This window comes from Trachypithecus francoisi, unplaced genomic scaffold, assembly GCF_009764315.1.
Source record: "Trachypithecus francoisi isolate TF-2019V2 unplaced genomic scaffold, Tfra_2.0 Lachesis_group10, whole genome shotgun sequence".
NCBI lineage: Eukaryota > Metazoa > Chordata > Mammalia > Primates > Cercopithecidae > Trachypithecus > Trachypithecus francoisi.
In genome coordinates this window covers 43,314,385-43,336,560 of record NW_022681455.1, presented here as the reverse complement: position 1 = coordinate 43,336,560, position 22,176 = coordinate 43,314,385, and the positions used below count along the sequence as shown (strand labels likewise).

General features: G+C 45.8%; 1 protein-coding gene and 1 pseudogene across 4 annotated transcripts in view; one reads left to right on the top strand and one right to left on the bottom strand.

Annotated features, from left to right (window-relative positions):
• Positions 1 to 22,176, bottom strand: part of PTK7 (protein tyrosine kinase 7 (inactive)) — an 83,944-nt gene that overhangs the window by 43,645 nt on the left and 18,123 nt on the right. Inside the window, exon 1 of one of the 4 annotated variants that reach the window (XM_033217203.1) lies at positions 836 to 914. The exons of the other annotated variants lie outside the window; for them this stretch is intronic. Within the exon in view, the coding sequence (XP_033073094.1) occupies positions 836 to 899 (64 nt within the window). The 5' untranslated portion in view covers positions 900 to 914. Of the gene's footprint in view, positions 1 to 835; positions 915 to 22,176 lie in introns of those variants that run through there. 4 annotated transcript variants of the gene reach the window in all.
• Positions 18,910 to 19,347, top strand: LOC117087249 (annotated as a pseudogene).

Genomic DNA, 22,176 nt, shown 5'->3' with positions numbered 1-22,176 from the left:
TGGAGTCAAGGATGCCCCAGTAAATGGCAGGCTCAGGAGCCGCCCCTGGGTCTGTCTGACTCCCAAGTCTGCCTTCTTTCTGTGATGCCGCACTGGCTGCTTCTCATTTCACTCATTAATTCCCTGGTACCCGCATTCCCTCCACAACCAATCTATTGTGTTTCACATGAGTCCTTTTGTTTGCATGTGCTCTTGTAAAATGCAACTGGTGTTCCACCGGCAGGTGGAACTTACTCATGTTAACAGTCCTGCAAGATCTCTCACCTGCTCCCTACTCATTGTTCATACTCAGCACTATGTTTTGAGGATCCTTCTCTGTGGCCTTCTCCTACATCCTGCTCTTCTCCCCAGTAGATTTACGTATTGAGCTTTTTGGGGGAGATGCAAATGAATGCTCTTTTAAACAGGTGACAGAACAGAGCTGTCCACAGTTGAAGTCTAGGGCAGGTGCAGTGGCTCACGCCTGACAGTAATCCCAGCACTTTGGGAGGCTGAAGTGGGCAGATCACCTCAGTTCAGGAGTTTAAGACCAGCCTGGACAACATGGTGAAATCCCGTCTCTACTAAAAATACAAAAATTAGCCAGGTGTAGTGTTGGGCACCTATAATCCCAGCTACTCAGGAGGCTGAGGCAGGAGAATCGCTTGAACCCGGGAGGCGAAGGTTGCAGTGAGCCAAGGTCGCACCACTGCACTCCAGCCTGGGCGATACAGCGAGGCTCAGTCTCAAAAAATAAATAAATACATAATTACAAACAAATAAAAACATAGTTGAAGTCTACAGCCTCTTCTCTGCATGCCCTAGCACCCAGCCCTGGCCTCTATCATCTACTCACCCTCGTCTGTTTCCACCACTCCTCTGGGTATCCTCAGAACCTGGTCACATGCACATGTATACATATGCACGCACACACACACACACACACAAAACCAGCTTTTCCTGGCCTTCTTCCTTCTCCACTCAAGCCCAAAAAGTGACTAGAGGCTGGACCTCGGCTGGTTTCAAAGGGATAAGAGAAAGAATCAGTCTCATACTTTTATATTTAGAAGCGTTCTGCAAACCACTTCCCGGAGCAGACAAGAGTGGGGAATGTGAGGAAATCACTTTGCTATGTTGTGATGTGGAAAGCACGAGCCGCCCAGGGCCTGTGGCAGCGGGCTGCGGGGACATGAGGCAATGTTAGCACATGTGCAGGAGGCGAACATGCCCCTGGGCAGCCTGGTCATCCCTTCTCACGACTGGCCAGCTGGCCGGGAGCAGAGCCACAGACCCTCTCTCAAAGACCCCTCCTGCTACCCTTCCTTTGGGGAACACAGTGTCTCCACCTGTCTGGGTAACAGCTGTTTCTGGAAACCAACTCTTCTTTCTGGGGAGGGGTTCTTACAAGGGGGTTGCTCCACTCAGGCCTATAAGACTAGACTTTAGGCCCAACCTGGGACACAAAGAGAAGGCTCCAGACTGAGGGAGGGGGCTGGAGGGTGCTTAGAAGAGCCACGAGCTTGGAGGGGCAAGGGAACACTCCTGGACCCAGGTCCATGGGAGAGGGGCATGGGAGCGGGATTTTGCATAGGGCCCACTGCCCCCTTCATTTTTTTTTTTTTTTTTTTTTTTTTGAGATGGAGTATCTCTCTGTCAGCCAGGTTGGAGTGCAGTGGCACAATCTTGGCTCACTGCAACCTCCGCCTCCTGGGCTCAAGCAATTCTCCCACCTCAGCCTCCCAAGTAGCTGACACCCCCAACGGCGCCCAGCTAATTTTTGTATTTTTGGTACAAACAGGGTTTTTCCATGTTGGCTGTGGCTGGTCTTGAACTTCTGACCTCAAGCAATCCACCCATCTCGGCCTCCCAAAGTGCTGGGATTATAGGTGTGAGCCACCACACCCGGCCCCCACTGCCCCTTTCTGAAGGCAGACCTGCTCCTCCCATCATAAGCTCTCCTCACAGCCATCTCTGTGGCTGGGAAAATGTTGAGATAACAATGCACCAGAGATGAGGAGAAGAGATCTTGCAGGAGCCATCAGCTGCAACCAAGGTTGTTGCTCAAATATTACTCACAGGTAGTGGAGTCAAGCCAGTGTTATTAGGTGAGCCCTGGGGGTGTCGGGGGACGGGGACAGGCCACCTGCTCGGTTACGGTCAAACCATCAGATATTCCCAGATACTTCCTAGACTCCTTGCAAACTCCATTTTACTGCTTAAAATATAAACTTCCTAATATGTTTATATTTTAAATATTAACGCATATTTTAATGCATTAATCTTAATCTCTTAACTACATTACTAATGATTGGTCCTTTATTTTTAAGGAAAATAACCAAAAAAGAGTCATACTTTTTAAAAAATCAGCTGTTTAGAAAAAGTATTCTGGCTAAAGACATAAAATAAATATTTTAATCTTCTAATCAGTAACAATAGATGAAAAAAATACAAACTGATGAATAAAGGACAGAAGCAACTCCTTGTAAAGTGTTTTTGTTTTGTTTTGTTCTGAGACAAAGTCTAGCTCTTGTTGCCCAGGCTGGAGTGCAACGGCGAGATCTCGGCTCACTGCAACCTCCGCCTCCCAGGTTCAAGTGATTCTCCTGCCTCAGCCTCCTGAGTAGCTGGGATTACAGGCATGCGCCACCACGCCCTGCTAATTTTTTTGTATTTTTAGTCGAGACAAGGTTTCACCATGTTGGTCAGGCTGGTCTCGAACTCCTGACCTCAGGCAATCTGCCTGCCTAGGCCTCCCAAATAAGTTATTTTTAAAAGCACCAAAAATCTTGCAACTCATCACCAGATGCCAAAAGCTTAAGGACAACCCACTTCAAGGGGAAACATAAAGCATAAAGCACACACGGACGGCTGAGAAAAGGGCTCCTAGGGGTGGCTGATGCAATCACTGAACTGAATAGCCAAAAAAATGACAAAAAACCTCAAGTTTATTTCATGCTTACTCCCTTGATCTTTCAGTCAAGGTCCGGAAGGCACTGAGATCTGGCTTCACTCAAGTCAGGAACTGGCTGTGCCCCCATTCCAGGGGGTGCCTCTTATGGACCTCCAAAGTCACACAGAGACAGACAGGAGACAGACAGAGGGAGAAACAGAGGGAGACAGGGAGATGAGATAAGGGAACAGAAGAAATTGAGAGAGACAGAGAAGGGGAGACTGACAGAGAGAGAGAGAGAGAGACACAGACAGACAGACAATGTGAGACCCAGGCCCTGGCAGACAGATGGAGGTGGTGAGAGATCAACATGCAGAGACACAGACAGAGAGAAACTGAGAGACAGAGATCAAGTAACATAGAATCATAGAGAGACAGAGACAAAGGGACAAGAAATAGCAGCACATGTGACACACACGCACGCGTGCATGCACAGCGCTCCCCATGCCTGCAGGGCAGGCCCCAGCCCCACATTTACCCCAGCTGCCCCTGGCAGGTCTCTTCTGTTTCCAGTAGCAGGGGCCCTGCCCACCCCCTCCCACCAGGGAGTCCCCAGCAGCCGCAGGGACTCCAGACTGAGTCCCGGGCCACAGGCCTCAGGGCTGCCCAGGGTAACACTAGATCCTGAAGGTTACAGCTTGTCTGTTGGTGGAAGGTGGGAGGGAGTGAAAGAGAGGGGTGGAGGCTCTATATATACACCAGATTCAGACCCTTTATAATGGAGAGCCCTCAAATTAGAGGCTCCTGGTAAATAATTCACCAGGAAGAGTACAGTACCTTCCCTGGGCTCATCCATTATTCATCAATAAATGCACCGTACTGTTACACTTCCTGACATCTAAAATGGTCTGAGCCATTAGGCCAGAAATGAGACAACAGCAGAGCAGTTTCCATCCAACTTTTCCAGAATCCCTGACCCAGCAGTCCTGCTGCTTTTGGAGCTTAAGTTGCTGCTCCTTAAGCAAGGGCAAAGCACTCAGCTTCCAGAAAGGGCCAGGCCTCTCTGACTGTGAGATCCCAAAGGCAGGCACATACCCAGCTCCAAGAGGGCCCTTCTTCTGGCCCTCCCTAGGGCCAGAAAGAAATAACTGTGCCCAGAAAAGTCTTAGGTAAAACCCTTGTGTTCACCAGACCCCAGAGGGAAGAGGGAAAAGAAAAACACTTTTTTTTTTTTTGCGCTGGAGTACCACTCTGTCACCCAGGCTGGAGCGCAGAGGTGTGATCTTGGCTCACGGCAACCTCCACCTCCTGGGCTCAAGTGATTCTCCTGCCTCAGGCTCCCCAGTAGCTGGGACTACAGGCAAGCGCCACCACATCTGGCTAATTTTTGTATTTTTAGTAAAGATGGGGTTTCACCATGTTGGTTAGGCTCGAACTCAAACTCCTGGCCTCAAGGAATCCATTCGCCTCAGCCTCCCAAAGTGCTGGGATTACAGGTGTGAGCCACCATACCCAGCACAGGAAAATACCCTGTTTGTATCTGTCTAGGGACAATACTGTTCTGAAGAGTATCAAAGAGCACTTTGGGAGGCTGAGATGGGAGGAGCTCAGGAATTCAAGACCAGTCTAAGCAGCATAGCAAAACCCTGCCTCTAAAAAAAAAAAAAAGGCCGGCGCGGTGGCTCAAGCCTGTAATCCCAGCACTTTGGGAGGCCGAGACGGGCGGATCACGAGGTCAGGAGATCAAGACCACCCTGGCTAACACGGTGAAACCCCGTTCTACTAAAAAAAATACAGAAAACTAGCCGGGCGAGGTGGCGGGCGCTGTAGTCCCAGCTACTCGGGAGGCTGAGGCAGGAGAATGGCGTAAACCCGGGAGGCGGAGCTTGCAGTGAGCTGAGATCCGGCCACTGCACTCCAGCCTGGGCGACAGAGCGAACTCCGTCTCAAAAAAAAAAAAAAAAAAAAAAAAAAAAAAAAACAACTAGCTATGTGTAGTGGCACATGCCTATAGTCCCAGCTACGGGGAGGCTGAGGCAAGAGGATCACATAGGCCCAGGAATTCAAGATTACAGTGAGCTATGATTGTGCCACTGACTGAGACCCCATTCTTAAAAAAAAAAAAAAAAAAAAAAAAAGGCTCAAAGAATTTGACTTTGATGCCAGCCACCAAAGGCAGAAAGACCTGCATCCTAGACTTGGCTCTGAGCAAGTCATCTTGTTGTCTAGGCCTTGGTTTTCCCGAATCTAAAATGGGGCCGGGTGCAGTGGCTCACACCTGTAATCCCAGCACTTTGGGAGGCTGAGGTGGGCAGATAACCTGAGGTCAGGAGTTCGAGAACAGCCTGGCCAACATGGTAAAACCCCATCTCTACTAAAAATACAAAAATTAGCCAGGTGTGGTGGTAAGGGAACAGAAGAAATTGAGAGAGAGAAGGGGAGAGTGACAAAGAGAGAGAAGGGGAGAGTGACAGAGAGAGAGAGATAGACAGTGTGAGACCCAGGCCCTGGCAGACAGATGGAGGAGGTAAGAGATCAACATGCAGAGACACAGACAAAGAGACACTCCCAAGTAGTCCCAGCCACTTGGGAGGCTGAGGCAGGAGAATCACTTGAACCTGGGAGGCGGAGGTTGCAGTGAGCTGAGATCACGCCACTGTACTCCAGCCTGGGTGACAAAGGGAAACTACGTCTCTAAATAAATAAATAAATCAATAAATCAATCTGGCTAGCAGCAACACCTGCTCTCTATCCTGCAGGGCCTCTACAAGGATGAAATGCCTCTGGAACTGTAAGGCGCTGGCATACAGTGTAGATGCAGGGTGGAGATGAGGTTAAAAGTTCAGAGACTGGAGTCTGACTACCTATATTCAAATACACTCCGTCACTTACCAAGAGTATGACCTTGGACAAGCTGTTTATCCTTTCCATGCTTTCATTTTTGTATCTATAAAATGGTGCTAATAGGCCAGGCACAGTGGCTCACGCCTGCAATCCCAGCACTTTGGGAGGCCAAGGTGGGAGGACTGTTTGAGCTCAGAAGTTCAAGACCAGGCTGGGCAACACAGTAAGACCTCATCTCTACTGAAAAGTTAAAAAAAAAAAAAAAAAAGAATTAACTGGGCATGGTGGTATGCACCTGTGGTCCCAGCTACTCAGGAGGCTGAGGTGGGAGTATCACTTGAGACCAGGAGATCAGATTGAGGCTGCAGTGGGCAATGATCGTGCCACTGCATCCCAGCCTGTGTGACAGAGCGAGATCCGTCTCAAAAGAAATAAAATGAAAGATGCTAATAACAGTACTGGCCTCATAGGCTTGTTGCAAAAAGAAAATTCACATGGTAGCAGAGGTAGCAGGTCTGAAACAGAAAATTAGCTGAGCATGGTGGTGCGTGCCTGTAATCCCAGCTAGTCAGGAGACTGAGGCAGGAGAATCACTTGAACCCAGGAGATGGAGGTTGCAGTGAGCCAAAATCAAGCCACTGCACTCCAGCCTGGGCGATACAGCAAGACTCTGTCTCAAAAAAAAAAAAAAAAAAAGAAACGAAAAGAAAATACTCCAATGCACTGGTAATCTAAGAAATGTAAATTAGAACAAGTTCTTCTACCCATCAAATGAAGGCCAAGATTTTAAAAATAACACTCAACGCTGGTGAGCATATGGAGAAAATAGTCCTTCTACTTTGCTGGAGGGAATATAAATTATAATAATTCCCTTCTGGAAAATGGTTTAGTAATATTGTACTAATGTTCTAAAAAATTTATGTCCTTTCTCCTTACAGAATTGGCTGATTCCAGTTTTGGGACAGGAAATGCACAAGAGAAGCCTAGAACTCCATCTTATCATACAAGGAAACAAGCAAAGACTAGCAGGTCTCATCAAAAGGTCCAGGAGAAAAAAAAAAGATTCAAGGCCTGCTGGGTATGGTGCCATGCTCCTGTAGTCCCAGCTACTTGAATGGTTCAGGTGGGAGGATTGCTTGAGCCCAGGAGTTCAAGTTCGGCTTGGGCAACATAGCAAGACCCTATGTCTTTTTTTGTTGTTGTTGTTGAGACGGAGTCTCGCTCTGTCGCCCAGACTGGAGTGCAGTGGCCGGATCTCAGCTCACTGCAAGCTCCGCCTCCCGGGTTTACGCCATTCTCCTGCCTCAGCCTCCCGAGTAGCTGGGACTACAGGCGCCCGCCACCTCGCCCGGCTAGCAAGACCCTATGTCTTTAAAAAAATAAAATAAATAAAAAGGTTCAGGCTCAGCTTAAAGAGGCTCCCATCAGCCAATGATAGGACCATTTAAGCATCTGTAAGGGTAAGAACCACATGGACTAAAACACATCAAATAGGTTTAAAATTCATAAGTGCACAATGATGCTTAACACAAAACACCCAAAGTCTATCACTGGCCACCTTTGAAGAATGTTCGAAAACCAATTCATTACTTCGAAAACAGGTAAAGAATCAAGCATTTATTCTTCCCTTTCTTGAACAGCTATATCTCTGGGTAACCAAACAATTAATGAGGGGAGATTTGTGTTTATAGAAGTTTCCAGCTAATAAACAGAATACCACCATTTTACAACTCCCTAATGAAATAACAGATCTAGCAATGATTAGTGATGGCTTCTCATTCCAAAGAGACAACCAGATATTGTATCTACTGAGGGAAATACACATGAAGGGGAAAAAAAAAACAAAAAACAAATCTGAACTTGATGAAGCCTCTACATCTAATCCATTATTGAAAAGTTAACAAGTCTGGGCACAGTGGTTCATGCCTAGAATCCTAGCACTTTGGGAGCCCAAGGCAGGCGGATCACCTGAGGTCAGGAGTTTGTGACCAGCCTGGCCATCGTGGGGAAACCCTGTCTCTACTAAAGATACAAAAATTAGTCTGGCATGGTGGCAGGCACCTGTAGTCCCAGCTACTCAGGAGGCTGAGGCAGGAGAATCACTTGAACCTGGGAGGTGAAGGTTGCAGTGAGTCGAGATTGTGCCACTGCACTCCAGCCTAGGCAACAAGAGCGAGACTCTGTCTCAAAAAAAAAAAAAAAAAAATTCAAGCAGCTTTCTAGAACAAATTGGAAAACAAGACAGAAGTTAGATAACAATGTGCCACCAACTGAAATAATAATCGTGAACACACATTCTCTGTATCTTCTATTACTCCCGTAAATAACTGTTAAAACCCTAATACTGCTATTTAACATTTCATGTGCTTACAACTGTGTCTTCACCACTAGATTCTAAGATTCCTGAGGACAGGTGCAGATCTCACACTTGGTCTCCTCCATGGCAGGTGCCTTGCCCATGAGAGGTGCTCAGGAAATACTGGTTGATTTGTGGTGATTTTACTGAGCCACATAATTTGGTAGCATTATCCCAACATGATGTGGAACCAGCTGAGGGTCAAAGCCCAATATGGGATCCTGGTAGGCAATTATATTAATTATCATTATTAATTCAACAATCATTTACTTAGAGCCTACCATGTGCCAAATACTTCATAAGACACTGGGGACAGAGAGAGAAACACACAATTACTGCTTTTAAGTGTCTCAGTTTAGTGGGAGAGTCAGGCAAGTAAACATATAATTAAAGTAATAGCTATCACTTACTGACCACTTACTATCACTGTTCCAAACACTTAACCATATTAACTTGTCATAATGCTAATGCCCATCCGGTGGGGTAGGTACTATGCTCCCCATTATGCAGATGAGGAAATGGAGGCAAAGAAAGGTAAAGCAATTTGCTAAACATCACATAGCTGATGAGTAACAAATGCAGGCTTCAAATCTCAGGTCCTCTGGCCTGAAGAAAGTCTATCTAACCCCTAGGCTTTACAATAATGTATTATCACACAGGATGATGGGTGGGTGCAAAGGACACAAAACAGAAGCATCCAAGTCAAAGTCAGGGGATTAAAAAGTTAGGGAGGCCGGGCAAGGTGGCTCACACCTGTAATTCCAGTGCTTTGGGAGGTCGAGGACAGCAGATCACCTTGAGGTCAGGAGTTTGAGACCAGTCTGGCCCACATAATGAAAACCCACCTCTACTAAAAATACGTAAATTAGCCAGGCATGGTGGTGCACACCTATAGTCCCAGCTACTCAGCAGGCTGAGGCAGGAGAATCGCTTGGGAAAGGAGGTGGAGGTTGCAGTGAGCTGAGATCATGCCACTGCACTCCAGACTAGGCAACAGAGCACGACTCTGTCTCAAAAAACAAAAACTCAGGGAAGAGGCTGGGCGTGGTAGCTCACAACTGTAATCCCAGCGCTTTGGGAGGCCAAGGTGGGGAGATCACTTGAGGTCAGGAGTTCAACACCAGCCTGGCCAACATGGTGAAATCCCATCTGCACTAAAAATACAAAAAATTAGCCGGGCGCCACATCTGTAATCCCAGTTACTTGGGAGGCCGAGGTGGCCATGAGTCGATATCACACCACTGCACTCCAGCCTGGGTGACAGAGCAAGACTCCATCTCAAAAAATAAAAATAAAAAAAAATAAAATATAAGTCAGGGAGGAATCTTGGAAGGGTCTTCAACATAAGGTTTTATGAAGAAAAGGGGCGAGTGTGATGGCTCATGCCTGCTATAATCTCAGCACTTTGGGAGGCTGAGGCAGAGAGATCACTTGAGGCCAGGAGTTCGAGACCAGCCTGGGCAACACAGTAACACTCCATTATCTAGGCATGGTGGTGCAAGCCTGTAGTCCCAGCCGCCTGGGAGGCTGAGGCAGGAGGATCCCTTGAGCCCAGGAGGTCAAGGCTGCAGTGAGCTGTGATTGTGCCAGGACACTCCAGCCTAGGTAATCGAGCAAGACCCTACCTCAAAAAACAAATATACAAACAAACAAAAAAGGGAATGGGACTTGGCAAATAGAGCAAGTCAGAAGCACAAAGACCAGGCATGATCAGGAAACTCTGAGTAATTCAGGATGCTCAGAATTAAGAGGAGGAGGAGAAGGAAGTACAGCAAGAGGCCATTAGAACACCACTTTGGGGCAAGGAGGCAAAGGAGGTGAAATATAAACCCACCCTGCTCAGGCTGTCCCCCAACAAAAAAAATCACAACCACAATGAGTCCCTGTTTCCAAGGAGGTGGTTGCTAGGGTAGGAAATGGACTGAAGAAGCTCTTTGTCATGGAGAGAATGGCAGGCACAGTCACAGAAGTCATGGCTATGGGATAATGCCATACCTGCTCTGTTAGTTTCCCAGGGCTGCCATAACAAATTATCGCAACTGGGTGGCTTAAAATAACAGAAATTTATCCTCTCACAGCTCTGGAGGCCAAAGTGCAAAATCAAAGTGTTGGTGAGGTCAGCTCCTTCTGGAGGGCACACGCTTCTGTCCTTGCTCCTGGTGGCTGGCAGCAATCCCTGGTGCTCCTTGGCTTGTAGCTGCATCACTCCAACCTCAGCCTTCGCCATCACAAGCCGTCTTCTTATAGTGTACCTCTGTCTCTAGGCCTCTTCTCTTCACTGGGCGCCAGCAGTCATATAGGATTCGTCATTCACCTTAATGAATTAATCTTACCTTGGTTATATCTACAAAGACCCTAATTCCAAATAAAGTCATATTCACAGGTACTGAGGCTTAGGACTTCAACATATATTTTGGGAGGGCACAATTCACCCTCTAATATCTGATATTCTGCAAGTTGCTTTTTTTTTTTTTTTTGCTATACAGTTAACCACAGATGTCTTTCCATGTCTGTTCATATAATTCTACCTCATTCACTTCAACCACTGTGTATTATTTCACTGTATCAATTACCCATAATCTATCCAATACCCTAGTAATGGGCATTCAGATGGTTTTCCTTTTTTTTTTTTTTTTTTTTTTTTACCATTACAAAGAATATTCTTATTCTCTGTACAGGCATCTACGCACATTGATAATGAGAGGGTTTCTATAGGATGACTTCCAAAGAGAATGGGAACAAAGAGAATATAATTTCAAATTTTTGACAAATGACATTATCTCCAGATAAGTTTAAAAAAAAAAAAAAAATGGGCCAGGCGCGGTGGCTCATGCCTGTAATCCCAGCACTTTGGGAGGCTGAAGCGGGTGGATCATGAGGTCAGGAGATCAAGACCATCCTGGCTAACACAGTGAAACCCCGCCTCTACTAAAAACACAAAAAATTAGCTGGGCGTGGTGGCGCCTGTACTCCTAGCTACTCGGGAGGCTAAGGCAGGAAAATCGCTTGAACTTGGGAGGCGGAGGTTGCAGGGAGCCGAGATCGAACTACTGCACTCCAGCCTGGGCGACACAGTGAGTCTCAAAAAAAAAAAAAAGACAAGCGACAAATTGTTCTTCAGAAAAGTCGTGCAGGTTGGGTGTGGTAGCTCACAACTGTAATCCCAGCACTTTGGGAGGCCATGACGGGCAGATCACGAGATCAGGAGTTCAAGACGAGCCTGGCCAATATGGTGAAATCCCCTCTCTACTAAAAATACAAAAATTAGCCAGGTGTGGTGGTGGGTGCCTATAATCCCAGCTACTTGGGAGGCTAAGGCAGGAAAATCACTTGAATCCGAGAGGTGGAGGTTGCAGTGAGCCGAGACTGCACCACTGCACTTCAGCCTTGGCGACAGAGTGAGACTCCGTCTAAAAAAAAATGTTCACTTTGGGAGGCCGAGGCGGGCTGATCGTGAGATCAGGAGATCGAGACCATCCTGGCTAACACGGTGAAGCCCATCTCTACTAAAAATACAAAAATTAGCTGGGCATGGTAGCAAGTGCCTGTAATCTCAGCTACTGGAGAGGCTGAGGCAGGAGAGTGATGTGAACTCAGGAGGCGGAGCTTGCAGTGAGCGGAGATCACGCCACTGCAGCACTCCAGCCTGGGTGACAGAGCGAGTCTCCGTCTCAAAAAAAAAAAAGTTGTGCTAATTTATGCTTTCTTAACCAACACTGATACTTAATATCTTTGTCAACCTGACAGACATAAAATAATACTTTGTGGCTGGGCATGGAGGCTGACACCTGTAATCCCAGCACTTTGGGAGGCTGAGGTAGGCGGATCACTTCAGGTCAGGAGTTCAAGACCGGCCTGGGCCAACATGGTGAAATCCCATCTCTGCTAAAAACACAAAAATTAGCCAGGCGTGGTGGCATGTGCCTGTAATCCCAGCTTCCTGGGAGGCTGAGGCAGGAGAATTACTCCCTCCCGGGAGGCAGAGGTTACAGTGGGCCCAGCTTATGCCACTGTACTCCAGCCTGGGTGACAGAGCAAGACTCCATCTCATAAATAAATAAATAATAATTAAAAACTTTGTTTTAATTAGCATTGTTTCTCCTTAAGAAGATAAAGCAATTTTTCATTTTTAACTGGTTAAATTTCTTCCCCACCCCCAACCAAGATTTCAATTTAAATTGGTACTTGGGGAACACATGAGATATTTTATTGTCCTAAATTTCTTATTGTCCATTTTATGTTCAACTTTGTTGCCTTATTTTCCTTATTTACTGTTACATTATTATTTTGTAATTAATAAGATCAGAAATATAAGATCTGATTTTCTGGATTACATGTGGCACTCACCCTCCCTCCTCCAGAATGGTCATTAAATTACTGAATGACTTATATGTACCAGGCACTGCTCTAAGTACTAAGAACACAGCAGTGAACAAGACAGTGAAAGTTCCTGTTCATAATCGCTACTTCACTGAAGAAGAAAAAGTGTTTGCACATGATTTGAGAAAACAGATGGGAGTGAGAATTTTCACCCCTGGGTGCAGACTTGCCTCAAAATTAATTTAAATACTGTCCTATTTTGATCTATTTGAGAGCCTTCTAGGGAAAATCTACTCTGTTCTCCAGGTGTCCTAGAAGGATTCACCAAAGGAATAGTGAAGGTGGGAGCAGAATAGTGAAGTGGTTAGTGAAGGTAGAAGCAGGAATAGCTGCCAGACAGCTGTGCCCCTTCCCTGGAGGGAAGAGTCATGCCCCCAGGCGCCCAGTGCCTTCAAAGGCACTGGGCACTGTGAGTTCAGAGAACAAAGGAAGTTTTAAGGAAGAACAACTCCTCCCCAGTCCAGGTAAAGGGGGACATAACTGAAGCACCACTCCCAGCCTCACTCCACCTCCTTCCATCAGCCCCAAGGAGGGGGATGTCTGATTGGACATATTTGACCCCAACCCTTCCTCCTTTCACTTGGGAGTAGGGGTTCTGCTCCACCTGCAGGAAGCACACATTTTTTATAGGTAGCTACACACACACACAACACACACACACACCTGTTGATATTCCAGAACTGCTATGACAAGGGAGTAAGTCTGCCTAATTCAAGGATGAATAAGACATTTATCCACTTCAGATTAAAGCCTTGTTGCTTGCTCATCCAATTCCTGGTCTGTCTGTCTGCTTTTCTCCCTCCCTTTCACCTCCTTCGACTGGTTTTAAACTCAGAAGGCAGAAGGGTATTTACTGATGCTGTCAATACAATTTCCATTATAATGGTTTATGCCTGAGCATTTTTGTTTTTATTTTTATTGATTCTGTGAATGGATAAATGTTCCTGTTGTATTTTCTAAATGATTACTTGCTGATAAGTAGCAAACCTTCTGGGTTTTGTGTAGGTTTTGTATTTGCCCAAATGACTCTGTTCTCTCACTGATTATAGTAGTTTTTCAGTTGATAATCGGGTTTCCCATGTAAAAAAGGTACCTCTGCAAAAATATTAACTTTATTTAGAGTTTTAGTCTTTTTTTTCCTGTGAGTGACAGGTCTTGCTCAGTTGTCCAGGCTGCAATCCTCCCACCTCAGCCTCCCAACTAGCTGGGACTATGGGTGCACACCACCTGGCTATATTCTTTCTTATAGCATTATTTCAGCTAAAAGAATAATAAATAGTAGTGACTTTATTATTTTAATTTAGTGACTTCTTTTTTTTTTTTTTTGAGACGGAGTCTTGCTCTGTTGCCCAGGCTGGAGTGCAGTGGCTGGATCTCAGCTCACTGCAAGCTCTGCCTCCTGGGTTCCCGCCATTCTCCTGCCTCAGCCTCCCGAGTAGCTGGGACTATAGGCGCCGCCACCTCGCCCGGCTAGTTTTTGTATTTTTTAATAGAGACGGGGTTTCACCGTGTTCACCAGGATGGTCTCGAACTCCTGGCCTCGTGATCCGCCCCTCTCGGCCTCCCAAAGTGCTGGGATTACAGGCTTGAGCCACCGCGCCTGGCCATTTAGTGACTTCTTTAATGCAAATAGCATTGCATTTCATTTTTAAGTATAATGACAGCTATGCTTTTTTTTTTTAATCAGAAACGGACGTTAATTTGTATCTAGTGTCATTTTTGCCTCTCTTGAGAGAATTGTGTGACACCTCTGAGTTTTTTTTTTTTTTTTGGTAGTAGGAGGAACAAAGTCTTGCTCTGTTGCCCAGGCTGGAATGCAGTGGTGGGATCTCAAGTCACCGCAACCTCCACTTCCTGGGTTTAAGCAATTCTCCCACCTCAGCCTCCCAAGTAGCTGGAATTACAGGGACCCGCCAACACAACCGGCTAATTTTTTTTTTTTTTTGGAGACAAGAGTCTTGCTCTTTCACCCAGGCTGGAGTGCGGTGGCACGGTCTTGGCTCACTGCAACCTCCATCTCCTGGGTTCAAGCAATTCTCCTGTCTGAGCCTCCCAAGTAGCTGGGACTACAGGCGCCTGCCACCACACCCGGCTAATTTTTGTATTTTCAGTAGAGACGGGCTTTCACCATATTGGTCAGGCTGGTCTCAAACTCTTGACCTCAGGTGATCCGCCCACCTCAGCCTCCCAAAATGCTGGGATTGGCCAAGAGATGCTCCCCAGAATGGCTCGAACCACCCACCTCCAGAGTTGGAGGCAAGCACACCAATCAATCCACGACACAGAGGGTCGAGTGGCGCTCTGTATTTTTTTTTAGTACAAAAGGGGTCTCACCATGTTGGCTGGGCTGGTTCTCAAACTCCTGAACTCAGATGATCTGCCCACCTCGGCCTCCCAAAGTGCTGGGATTACAGGCATTAACCACCATGCCCAGCCACCTCTGACATCTTATGTTGATGAATTATAAAGGGTAAGCCATCCATGCATTTTTGGGAATACATCCTTTACTTCTTTATGGTACATTATCCTTTATCATAGTGTTAGATTTAATTTGAGTATTCTATATTAGACTTTTACACCAACGTTTCTAAGTAGTGTGGTTTTCCTTTCTGCACTGTCAGCATTTGAGAACAAGGCTATATCAACTTTGTGACACACACAGGCTGTTGTCCATCTGTTCCTTGGCTCTGTGACAGTCTCTACAAAGCATTTACAGGCTCTACTTCTTCAACATTTTTCAAAATTTCCCCTCAAAACTATTTGATACAACTAGCTTTCAGTCGTTTTTAAGAGTTACTGGTCTATCCAGTCATTCTATTTTTTTTTTTTTTTTCACATCTGCTTAGTTTTTTATTTAGTTAAGTATTAAGGACCAGTTAATCAACTCATTAGATTGGTCAGGACAAGACACTTGAACTATGCAGCAGGATTTAAAAAGCAGTTGGTTTTTGGTAGTTCTCTGGTAACCACACAAACACATACACACAAATTTGTAGAGTACTCTGAATATTGGATTTCCCCCGTGATCTTGTATAATAATCTGCAGTATTTTGGAAAGTATATAAATTGGACACGGCCAAATTAAAGATATTTCAGGCCGGGCGCGGTGGCTCAAGCCTGTAATCCCAGCACTTTGGGAGGCCGAGGCGGGCAGATCACGAGGTCACAAGATCAAAACCATCCTGGCTAACACGGTGAAACCCTGTCTCTACTAAAAAATATAAACTAGCCGGGCGAGGTGGCGGGCACCTGTAGTCCTAGCTACTTGGGAAGCTGAGGCAGGAGAATGGCGTGAACTCGGGAGGCGGAGCTTGCAGTGAGCTGAGATCCTGCCACTGCACTCCAGCCTGGGCGACAGAGCGAGACTCCATCTCAAAAAAAAAAAAAAAAAAAAAGATATTTCATAAACTCCTATAAAGTATTTGGGAACTTCAGCTGTATTCCCCAAAAAATCAGTATTAAACTATAAAGAACAAAAATGCATATAAAATCAAAACAGATTTAACAGACGTCTTTGAAAAAAATCAAATTATAATTCAATTTTCTACTTTTTCAAATATGACTAAGAAAAACAGTCACAAGTAGTAATGTCTACCATCTTTTAAAAAATCCTCTAATAATTTTTTTGAGATGGAGTCTCGCTCTGTCGCCCAGGCCGGAGTGCAAAGTGGCACGATCTTGGCTCACTGCAAGCTCCGCCTCCCGGGTTCACGCCATTCTCCTGCCTCAGCCTCCCGAGTAGCTGGGACTACAGGCGCCCGCCACCACGCCCGGCTAATTTTTCGTATTTTTAGTAGAGACGAGGTTTCACCGTGTTAACCAGGATGGTCTTGATCTCCTGACCTCGTGATCCGCCTGCCTCAGCCTCCCAAAGTGCTGGGATTACAGGCCTGAGTCACCGCGCCCGGACATGATTTTTTTTTCTAAGAGACGGGGTCTCAGGCCAGGTGTGGTAACTCACACCTGTAATCCCTAAATCTCTACTAAAAATACAAAAAACTAGCCAAGCGTGGTGGCACATGCCTGTAATCCCAGATACCTGGGAGGCTGAGGCAGGAGAATCGTGCCACTGCACTCCAGCCTGGACAACAAGAGTGAAACTCCATTTCAAAAAAAAAAGAGAGATGGAGGCTCACAAGCTGGTCTCGAACTCCTGGACTCAAGTGATCTGCCCACCTCGGCCTTCCAAAGTGCTGGGATTACAAGGGCGCGATCTGGGCTCACTGCAAGCTCCGCCTCCCGGGTTCACGCCATTCTCCTGCCTCAGCCTCCCGAGTAGCTGGGACTACAGGCGTCGCCACTACGCCCAGCTAATTTTTTATATTTTTAGTAGAAACAGGGTTTCATCATGTTAGTCAGGATCGTCTCTATCTCCTGACCTCGTGATCCACCCCCCTCCGCCTCCCAAAGTGCTGGGATTACAGGCATGAGCCACTGCGCCCAGCCCAACCAACCAGATTCTTTAATAAATTTTAGTCATTATATTCCCCTGGCACAGATGTATTAGCATAGCACCAAACATGGTAACCCCTGACAAATATTAAAATATTTTCCTATCACAATGATCACAATTCTAACTATTAGTAAACACTTCCTTAAATGGTAGCCCTCTCTGTTAAATGGTAAGCTCTCTGGGGACAGTGAATTGTCCATCCCGTTTCCCGCTCTATCTATATCCCTAGTACCTACTGGGTACCTAGAATGTACTCAAGAAATAGCTGTGGGCCAGAAGCAGTGGCTCATGGCTGTAATCCCATTACTTTGCGCAGACTGCTTGAGTTCAGGAATTTGAGACCAGCCTGGGCAACACAGCGATACCCTGACTCTATAAAAAAGTTTTTTTTAATTAGCCAGGCATGGTGGTGTGTGCCTGTAGTCCCAGCTACTCAGGGGGCTGAGGTGGGAGGACTGCTTGAGTCTGGGAAGTCGAGGCTGCAATGAGCCATGATTGCACCACTGCACTCCAGCCTGGGTGACAGAGTGAGACACTATCTCAAAAAAAAAAAAAAAAAAAAAAAGGAAAAATAGTTGTGAAGCTATGAATGAAATTAAAGCTTTTTTTTCTTTGTTTTGCCTATTGTCCTCTTATTTGTCTACATTAGAAATGCCAAAATCATGTCTTTTTTTTTTCTTTTTTTTTTAAGTACTGGATCCTAAATGATTTATCTATTTTATATTTTTAATTTCAAATTTATTAACTTCAAAGTTATATTCAAAAGAAAATTAATAATCTTAAATTATTTCCTAAAAAACGAGACTGAAATAAATGAAAATAAATTAATCCACTGGCCTAAAGTTAGAAAAAATAAAACAAACTTTGCCATTATTATAGGTTTGTATCATGTAAAGAACATGAAACTTTCTTATTCAATCTAAACTCCATTTCAGTTGGAGGCTTATTCCACTGAAATTTATCATCATGACTGATATATCTGTCTTTGCTTTTATCTGTTTCACATTTTAGTACTACAATGCTGCTTCCTTTGTTGTAAATATGATTTCATTTAGTTTCTTCACCTCTTATGATCTGCAAAGATTATTTCTTGCTTTTTAATTCTAGTAGCATACTGTTTACTACTTTTAAAAATATTGACTTGGCAGGATGCAGTGGCTCACTCCTGTAATCCTAACACTTTGGGAGACTGAGGCGGCTGGATCACCTGAGGTCAGGAGTTCGAGACCAGCCTGGACAACATGGCAAAACCCCATCTCGACTAAAAATGCAAAAATTAGCCAGGCGTGGTGGTAGGCGCCTGTAAACCCAGCTACTTGGGAGGCTGAGGCAGGAGAATTGCTTGAACCCAGGAGAAGGAGGTTGCAGTGAGCTGAAATTGCACCACTACACTCCAGCTTAGGTGACAGAGTGAGACTCTGTCTCAAAAAAAAAAAAAGTTTGCTTCTTTTTTCCAGCAGCATTCCAAGAGAGAAATGACAGGATGTGAACTAAGCCCAGAACTAGGAGACTAAAGGAGAGGGAATGCATTTGAGAGCAGTGAAGGGCATACTAATCAATGGAGAAGAGGAATAAACAAATCTAGGCAGCAAGCAGTGCCTTAAGGGCCCCCAAGTCCATATTGAGGAGGAGTTGGGGGCTCATGCTGAGTGTCTCTCAAGTTCACCTCCCAGGACAGCAAACCTTGCAACACACACCTCACTAGACCCTCACCATAACCCATGAGGCAGATATTACCATTTCCATTCTACAGATGAAGAAACAGAGTTCAGAAAAGTTCAACTGAATTCTGGTCTCCGGAATCCAAAAACGTCTTGAGCTACCACTGGGCAGCTGAGGCAGGGTTAGGCTGTGTGGGAAAACTGAGGACAAGACTTTGACCCACTGGATCAACCTTATCATCAAGTTGCAGGCCACAAAAAGAACATACCTGATAAAATAGAAAATAGAAAGCAGCAGATAATCAGCGCTAACTGATGAACAGAGAACAGACACAGTCTCAAAGATCAGGGATAAAATCTCCAGTGGGGAAGCTCGGTCTGGTGCTTTGGATCCGTTTCCATCGGTCCTTACAGCCGTTCGTCAGACCCCAGCAGCAAAGATGGTGAAGCAGATCGAGAGCAAGGCTGCTTTTCAGGAAGCCTTGAACACCGCAGGCGATAAACTTGTAGTAGTTGACTTCTCAGCCACATGGTGTGGGCCTTGCAAAATGATCAAGCCTTTCATTCCCTCTCTGAAAAGTATTCCAACGTGGTATTCCTTGAAGTAGATGTGGATGACTGTCAGGATGTTGCTTCAGAGTGTGAAGTCAAATGCATGCCAACATTCCAGTTTTTTAAGAAGGGACAAAAGGTGGGTGAATTTTCTGGAGCCAATAAGGAAAAGCTTGACGCCACCATTAATGAATTAGTCTACTCATGTTTTCTGAAAACATAACCAGCTATTGGCTATTTAAAACCCGGGAGGCGGAGCTTGCAGTGAGCTGAGATCCGGCCACTGCACTCCAGTCCGGGCGACAGAGCGAGACTCCGCCTCAAAAAAAAAAAAAAAAAAACTTGTAATTTTTTTAATTTACAAAAATATAAAATATGAAGACATAAACCCAGTTGCCATTTGCGTGACAATAAAACATTAATTCTAACATTAAAAAAAAAATCTCCAGTGGGCACTGGGCTTCCACACTGCCAGTTACCTGAACAACCCTGGGTTATCTGGCCATCTTGGCATAATTAGTAATCATGGAGGTGGGGATGTTTGGATGACAAATTATCTGATCATCCCAGCAATACCCCACATTTGAACCATGTTTACCCATTTTTATAGATTATTCTGTGTGAATTTCACAGGCCCACTGCAGAACAGTGATTCAGAAACTTTTTTGGTCATAAACCTGTTAAGAATCTGATGAAAGCTATAATCTCCCTCTCCACAAAAATAACAAATACAAAATCGTGTATGTAATTTTGACACGTTCATATCCTTTGACAGAGCAACTCCACTTCCAGGAATTTGCCCTACAGATATACAAGCACAAGGGCAAAGACAGATACAAGGATATTTGCGGTGGTATTGTTTAAAATAGGAAACCCTCCGAAACAAACCTGAAGTCCACCAGCAGGGCACTGCTGAAATAAACCAGGGAAGTGGGGGCAGGATGGGGTGAGGGAGTATAGACAGTACTGGCTTCAGGCTTAGCTTCCCCTTAAAAGATGCAGGGGCCTTCCTGCCCCTACCCAACCCGGTGCCCCCAACTCAGCAAGGTCCCTGGAGAGGAAGAAATGCAAGCAAGCGCACAGGAGGAGCTAAATAATGAATTGTAAGTGTGTGTTTTCTTTGGCCAGGGCAGTCTGGCCAAGCTCTGGGGGCTGCTGGGCAAACATTTTTCATATTTTAGTAGCTGGCCTATGCCCAAGGCAGTCAAAAGTTAAGCAAGCTTTGAATGAGCTGCTCCCTTGCTCTCCAAGGTCCCAAGAATTCTTAATGAGGTTCTAAGGCAGTGGCCTCCAAGCCTCCAGCAAACTGGTCATGTTGCCTTAAATATCACTTACCCCTCACTACTTTTAATGAATGCAAATGATTCAGCAACAAAACACTTAGCCTGAAGCGAAATCCGTCTTTGTGCAGCCGGTTTCACCAGCTTGCTGACAGCCCAGCTCAGGCAGGGCCCTACCGGACAGGCAGGCAGGCTGGCCCAGCAGAGCCGCAGGTGCCTAGGCTAGCCCAGGCAGACCCCTGCACACCCAGGGCAGCAGCAGCAAAAGGCAGGAAGTGCAGAGCACAAGGGAAGATCTCCATCCCACCCACCACACTAGCGACCAGGTGCAGACCTTCACAATTCCACCTCTTTATGACTCTGGCTCCAGGGCAGAGGAAAGTGTGAGCAGGAAAAACAAAAGGTATTTATTTGATCTAAGGAATGGGGCTTGGTCCCAGGCACCTCAAAGGCTTGTCCGATCACCACCCACCCCCACCTCCCCTTCACCTGAGGCCAGGTTCCAGAGGAACTCAGAAAGAGAACCCGCAAAGCTCGCAAAGCTCGCTTGGATCCCAGCCCTCCTTCACCAACTGCAAGGAAGTGACAAAAACAGAGACAGTGTAAAGAACCCAATTTACACCCTGTTTTTGAAGTTCTCTTTTGGCAGCAAAAACTGAAAGCAATTTTTCAGGAGTCTAAGAGCAACTTTTAACTAATTTCTTTCCAACCTGAGGCTCAGGGGGATTTCTTGCCCTGTCAGCCTGATCAACACCTCTCCCCGGGGCTTGAGATAGCAGCCCTGGCCCAGAACAGGCAGCTGTTAATTCAGCTGCCACGTCTTCACCAGCTGCTGGCGGGAGACCCACAGAGGTCCATGCAGGCTCTCTCTAGGCTTTCTTGGTCGTGGATGCAAACATGGAATCAGAGGGCATTAGACCCAAACTAGGCAACTGGCTAAACTCAGGACTATTGAGAGCCCACACATATCTGCCTAGCTGCCTTAGACATAAAAAGGGCTTTGAAATATTTGTTGACTTGGTTTACAAAGGGGCTGACTTGGCCCCTTTCAACCCTCACAGGACAGAGAAGACAAGATCAGTCTCCCCAACAGAAAAAAGTTTCTCATTGTATCTTAGAGGGCCTCCAAAAATAAGTTATATTGCATCAAAAATGCCCTTAGCTGTACATCCATCTTTCGGAAAAAGAGCACTGCAATTTTCTTAAAACAATCAGGAAGAACATTTCAATGCCATTCTTCCCCATCAGTTAAGGCACACCATCTATTATATAATATCTTATTATTCAAAACACTCTCATAGAAAGCCAACCGAAGCAGAAAAGAGCATTCCTTAATCGAGGGGCTGAGTCTCCTAGCCCCTGGGACTCTTAAGTTCTTGCCTTCCATTAATGGACCCCTTTCCTTCCTGGGCCTCAGTGACCACGCAGGAAGAATGCTTTCCGAAACCCCTATGTGGTAAAGTGCTTAAGGCTACAGAAGTGAACAGGTAGAAGGCTTGACACACACATCTCCACAGCAATCTACTGGGTTTTGTTTTGTTTTGTTGTTTTTTTAAGACAGAGTTTCATTCTTGTTGCCCAGGCTGGAGTGCAATGGCACAATCTTGCCTCACCGCAACGTCCGCCTCCCAGTTTCAAGCGATTCTCCTGCCTTAGCCTCTCGAGTAGCTGGGATTACAGGCATCCACCACCACAACTGGCTAATTTTTTTTTTTTTTTTAAGTAGAGACTGGGTTTCTCCATGTTGGTTAGACTAGTCTGGAACTCCCAACCTCAGGTGA